The sequence below is a fragment of the Rana temporaria genome, chromosome 11 (assembly GCF_905171775.1).
Source record: "Rana temporaria chromosome 11, aRanTem1.1, whole genome shotgun sequence".
Lineage (NCBI taxonomy): Eukaryota > Metazoa > Chordata > Amphibia > Anura > Ranidae > Rana > Rana temporaria.
In genome coordinates, this window is record NC_053499.1 from 104103971 (window position 1) to 104110634 (window position 6664).

The following is a 6664-nucleotide window of genomic DNA, read 5'->3' on the forward strand; positions in this document are numbered from 1 at the left end:
CAGTTATGGCTGCCCTAGTAAATGAACATGGGATAGACACAGGGTCCAACACAGTTGTTTTTTTAATATACCGCTTCTTGTTTTACCTGTTACCAAAAGGTGTTACCAAGGGCGGAACCTTCCTTCCAGAAATATAAGATATATCCGGGTGCCCAGGTAAAGGTATCTGAAAAGTGCTGGCCTCCTCGTTATGTCTGTATGCAGGGGACAATTGTAAGACTATGACAGGTGTCCTCACCAAAAAAAAAAAAAAAAACCATGGTGGAGAGCTGTGCCCTGGTTTTTTCCCCAAAGGTGGTTCCAGTTCAGGGTATGCCTCCTGAGCGATGGTGGTAGGGGATGGCAACATCATTTACCCTGGGCAGACCAACGACAATGTTACTTAAAATATTCACACCCAACACATGTCTGCTCAAAGTGGGCGGATATGGAGTTAATCCAAAAGCTAGGATTTTAATTCCTTTTTAGGATTAAATAGAACAGGGTGAGGTGGTGTCACAACATGGCTGTATACACATTGCTCAACGAGGACACTTCTCCCAGGTCATTTATGACTTCCACTGTTTTATCTGATGTACACAAGGGTTTTGTAGATTCTGCTGTTATTTGAGTGCATTTGCAGAGTCAGCTACTAGAGCAGCCAGCACATACCCAAATGCCAGTACTAAACACCTTAAATAGCATAGATCATTCATTATTAGATCTCCATGCCACAGATAGAGATTTGAAGGTTTGGGCGGGGGATGACGCTGAAAAGACCATAAATTGACTTTTCCTCGAAGAGGGGAAGACATGTATGCCCGCAGCTAGTGCGCCTTTGTTTATAGCCCAATACCATGGGGTAGGTCATAGCGGTTGGCAGAACACATGTGAAATTTTACTGAATATCTTTATCACAAACCTACCCAAGCTTGTTAAAGCATATGTGTCACGGTGAATCACATGTATCAGGAATAATCCAAACATACCACACAAGGTGAAACACCTCCCATATTCTACTACACCTTTCACTCATCTACAAATAGATTTCACCCACATGTCAAAGAAAGGGACAGAGCAAGAATACCTTTTGGTCATCGTGGATGTATTCTCACGATGGGTGGAAGCATTCAAAACCACACGAGAAGACACACAGACAGTAGTGTGCATACTCATGCAGGAAATCATTCCTAGGTGGGGATGTCCATTGCAAACAGTAGAGCCACAGGGGGATATTTCCATGAATGGGATAAAATGTTACCAGTAGTTCTTGCCAAGATCAGAATGACCCCTGTAAAGCCACAGGGTAGTTACCATTTTTATGGGTAGACCCTTTCCCACCCCTTGAGCGAGAACACCCCTTATCTTAGAAGCAGGAGATCTCGATCAGATAAGAAGAAAAAAATGTGTCAGAAAGTTAATTGAAACTTTAGACCAAGTTGAAAGAAATGTTGCTCGCACATCTCTTCTTTTTGTTCACAGAAACCAACATATCCCTTTGGACCTCCTACCAATAGAAGTCACAGCGACTCGGACAGCCATCCTAGTGGAGAATTTACAAGCCTGGATCCATGCCAGTCGAGTAAAAAAGGTCAAGGTGGATTGTGTGAAGCAAGACAAGACACAGATAAAGCTTCAGTACCAGACCAAGGAGGTGAAGCAGGTGTTGTAAATCCTCGAAAAGCGAATACAGCAAAATGACTTTGTTTACTGCTCAGGATTCTGAGAAACGCTGGACACTCCTGGGGCTGACCACACTTTCAGTGTTCCCCCAACATGGATCCATAACACTGATTATTATGATATAATCGCGCAACATAGAAAGGAAGTAAATAAATTACAACAGGATGCCAGGGATATTGCTAAAACATGGAGCCCGTTTGGTGGAGGAGATTTTGGCTTAAAAGGGATCTTCTCCGGGTTAAAAGATATTGTGATGATTATTATAATGATACTGATTGTTGTTTTTGTAGTGTATTTAACTATCAAATTAATGCTTTGTGCTATTGGCAAAATGACTAGCTTAAAGGCAAGAAAATGTGAGAATCCTTCTATGAGTATGGCAATGATTACCACAAATCAGAAATGGTATTATGAGTGATCAATAAATACATCCGTATGTATGATCAAAGGAGGGTTTTGTAAGGTTCTGAAAGAGTACCTGTAACGATATTGCGCGCTGGACATGCGACTAGCTGTTGTGTAAGAACCATACAGCAGCCATGTTGTTTAAAAACAGTATAAGCATTGGAAAGAAACTCACTCCTCTCCCTCCCTTATTCTCAGGAATTGATAGGCATTCTACTTCAAAAGATCTGTTATCTCCTCCGAGGAACAGAGCAATCTAGGTTTCTTAATGTCTCCTGGCAGGGTTCCTGGCCTGTCGTAAAGCTGTCGCCCTCTCACCCCAGAGAATCTGCAGACCCCGGTCGTAAATGCCTTAGACTCATAAACGCTGAAGACTGAGGAATAAGTATGAACGTTACACATGTTTCATAACTCATAACTTCCAACTCATAGCACAGCCAAACAACAGACATATTTAGTTTCCTCAGATAATTTGTAACGTTTCAAGCTCAGACATGAATATGATCAATTATGTGGAAGGCCCCTGGCCCCATTTATTCGCCCTAGGTAGAATAACCATGGTAGACTTGTCATGTTTGGACTTTTCTTAAAGCAGATATCACACTGGACAATAAAACTGATATTAGTAGTCGGTAACCATTAGAGCTGCAGAGATATGAATATGTATCACAAAGTGTACCTGGGTTATGGGCGTGAATGTGGACCCCTCCCAGTAACCAGCCCCTAAATCAGATGACCCGACAATTGGTCACTGGTCGTGTCAACGCCCCTTCTTGATCTGACAGAAAAGAGGAGATGCCAAATGAAGGGCAGTTCTCCTTTTACCATCCAAGCAAGAGCATCTGCCAAGTTTGAGAACCGATTACCCAGTTCATCGATCGAACTCTGATCAACCTTGGACATTAATTGCAAGTATTCTTCTTCTTAAATTCTACCTCCTTACTTTGTGGCTGATAATGTCATTATCTCTTAAAAACATATTTTTCTGTAACACATTATTGCACCAAGTTTGCCCTTTTCGTAATAAACCTTTTATGTTGAAAAGTGTTAACCTTGTCTCTAAAACTCTTAATGCAAGCTATAAACGAACCTCTGCCTTTTGAAGAGCGCTACTGGTGTAGAGTAAGGCCTCTGAGCAGACGCTTATTCTAAAATCCTAATTGGTATTGCTAATTGACGGGAGTACCAACGCTTCCTTATCAATGTTGGTGGTGGCAGTTAAAGGGTTAATTGTGTCATTAGCCCAGTGACAATCGCTCTCAGGCTACTAGCACTTAGATTGTGGTCCCGCAAGCTGGGAAATCTTTGTGCGCAGCTGAGAGTGGCATTGTTACGTAAGTGACAGCGTGGTGTGAGGTCGGCCTGTCCTTCGTCGCAAGTTGGCGCGGAGGGCGGAGATCTGACACTCGCGTTCGTCACATATTGGCTGGCAGCGTGGCGGGATAGCTTTGCATTAAGAGCATTCAGTGCATTGTTAGGTATTAGCTCTGCACTGAAGGATTGTAACCTTTTTGGAAACAGTCCTTAGAGACAAGCTGATGCATATATATTTTTTTTTTATGTTAAAGAGAGACATACAGCAACAGCTCCTTCCTACCCCTTTTTCCTACCTCTGCTTTCTGTTCTATCTTTTCTGCTTGCAACATGTCTGGGTTATCAGCATATAAAAAGATGAACAAAAATTACCTAACTGCTGAGTGCGCAGGAAGAGGAATTGACATTAATGGCAAAAATCGTGAAGGCTTGATACATGCCCTACAGGAGTTTGATATCCAGGCAAACCAGAACCTGGAGGGAACCGGACCAGAAAGGGGTTCCGCTACTCCAGAGCCCAGTGGTTCAGAGGCGGCCTCACTGGATAGGCCAGCAGAGACTGACACTGGAATACCACGGATTGTTACCCCCAAGCCAACACATGAGCAGGCCAACACCCCATTGCTTGCAACCAGCATGGACTCTCCTCAAATGCAGGAAACGCTACAAAACCTCAGGGAAACGGATCCTGTGGTGTACCTACAGTTTCTTGAGCGTCAGGCTGAGAGAGAGGAGCGCAGGGCTGCGGCTGAGCGAGAGGAACACCAGGCTGAGAGGGAGGCTGCGCAGAGGGAAGCTGATCGTCGACACGAACTGGAGATGACTAGGCTCCAGCAGCAGCGACAGGTTCAGAACCCCGGATCCCTAGAGCACAGGGATGCCGCTCTGCCAGTAGCTCCGGCAGCCAAATTTCCTGTTATGGAAAAGGACAGTGACATTGACGTGTATCTACTGTCGTTTGAAAAAACTTGCCGTCAGTACCATCTGCCCCCAGCACAATGGGCCCGGTACCTGACGCCAGGGCTACGAGGCAAGGCCCTGGATGCTTATGTTGAACTGTCTGAAGAGCAGGGCAATGATTATGAGGCCCTAAAGGCTGCGATCATCCAAAAGTTTCAGCTAACCCCGGAAGTGTACCGGAAGCGTTTTAGGTCCTTGCAAAAAGGGCCTGGGGACTCATACCTGGATGTGGAAAGTCACTTACGCACCACATTCCGGCAGTGGACTAAAGGCTTGAAAGCTGATTCTTTTGAGTCCCTGGAAGATCTTATGATTGAAGATCAACTTTTGCACATCTGTCCTACAGACGTCAGACAGTTTGTGCTGGAGCGAAAGCCAACCTCGGCTAAAGTAGCAGCAGAACTGGCAGATACCTATATCCACTCTCGGGTATCTGACCATCGCAAGGCTCCTCCGAACGGCTGGAAAGGAGGGAAATCGCACATGGCAACCCCTCCTCCACCTGCCAACCAAGTCCCTCAGCAGATGGAACCTGCAGTTCTTGGTGCCAAGGCATTCCTGACTAATAATCGCACATGCTACACCTGCGGGAAAGCCGGACATCTCAAGGCACAGTGCCCTGAGCAGAAGAAGCTGACATCACCTGGCCATCCGGCCAGCAACCCTTCTGCTGTACTGTTCGTCAGTGGGAAACCTCCAGGAACCAATGCCAACTTGCAGCCTGTCACCGTAGGCCACCGGACTGTAATAGGGTTGCGTGACACTGGAGCAGAAGTTACGTTGGTCAGACCAGAGGTGATAGAAGAAACAGACATCATCCCAGAGAAGTTTCTTACCCTCACTGGAGTGGGGGGAACCCTTTCCTGTGTGCCCCGTGCCGATGTTTTCATCGATTGGGGTGCCGGGAGTGGGATGAGAGAGGTGGGCGTCTCAGAGGAGATCCCTACTGCTGTGTTGTTGGGTGCTGATTTAGGTACCCTTGTTTCTTACTATGTCCCTGCTAAGAGCACCCAGGATGCTCCCACGGAACTCTCTGGACCTACCAAGGTACTGTGTACAGATGTTGGGGTAATATCTGGGAAACCTGTGGATGGACAGAGGGAGGGGGAGGGTGAAGTTGAAGTGCAAGGTCCTCCTTATTCAGAAACAGGAGAGGAGACCCCCTTGCTTGGGAAGGTAACTGATACAGGTTCCAATGATGCTGCAATGATAAATGTTAAATGTGATGATGCTGATGTTGATGTTGATGCTGATGTTGATGATAATGCATTGCCCGTTTTAGTGGTCACTCGCAGTGCTGCCAAGGCGGCCGAGGTGCAGGCCCTGATCGCAGAACAGCAGGAGGAGGTCTCTGGGCCCTCTCCCTGTTCTGACCCAGCGGACTCCACCTCTGTTGAGCCTCAGCAGCCGTCCTTGTTTGCCACAGGACTGCTGGCTGGGACTTGTGGTTCTGCCTTTGAAACAGCACTGCAGACAGACCAAACACTAGCACAGCTCAGGAGTTCAGCTGATCGCCCCCCTGCAGAGAATTGCAAACAAAAGGTCTACTGGGAGAAAGGGAAACTGTACAGAGAAGGTTTGCCTGCAGAGGGGAATGAGACTGACACAAGAAGCAGGCAGCTAGTTGTACCCAGTCAATTTAGGGGACAGCTGCTAACTGACAGCAGGGAGGTAGATTCAGAACTCCTGATTAACTCCAAAATGACCCCCACCCAGGTACCTGGGCTGAAAAGAGTGCTGGCAGTACATGGTAGCAGGTTTACAGGGAAACCTGGGAGGACGCACCTCGCTATCCACCAGGTGGACACCGGGACACATCCGCCCATTAAACAGTCGGCCTATCGCGTCTCCTTGGAGGTGCTGGCTGACATGAAAAGGGAGGTGGAGGAAATGCTGCAGCTGGGGGTGATTCAGAAGTCCCACAGTGCCTGGGCATACCCAGTAGTCCTGGTCCCCAAAAAGGATCGGACTACCAGGTTCTGTGTGGACTACCGGAAGCTGAATGCCATCACCACTGCAGATGCCTACCCCATGCCCCGGATTGATGAGTTGTTAGGCTGGCGGCCGCCCACTATATAACAATCATGGATCTGAGCAGGGGGTACTGGCAAATTCCTCTGGCCCCTGAGGCTCGGGAAAAGTCGGCTTTCATCACCCCATTCGGCTTGTTCGAATTTACCGTCATGCCGTTTGGGATGAAGAATGCCCCAGCTACCTTCCAGAGAGTCATGAATGATTTACTGGAGGGGCTGGAAACCTTTGCCGTAGCCTACCTGGATGACATCGCTGTGTTCAGCCCTACCTGGGAAGAACACCTGATGCA

The 6664-nt window shown here is 47.2% G+C and overlaps 1 protein-coding gene across 1 annotated transcript; it reads left to right on the forward strand.

Annotated features, from left to right (window-relative positions):
- Positions 1 to 3642: 3642 nt before the first annotated feature.
- On the forward strand, positions 3643 to 6420 carry LOC120916814. The gene has a single exon (XM_040327756.1). It carries the CDS (start codon positions 3712 to 3714, stop codon positions 6418 to 6420), a length of 2709 nt encoding a protein of 902 aa, XP_040183690.1. The 5' UTR covers positions 3643 to 3711.
- The last annotated feature ends 244 nt before the right edge of the window (positions 6421 to 6664 follow it).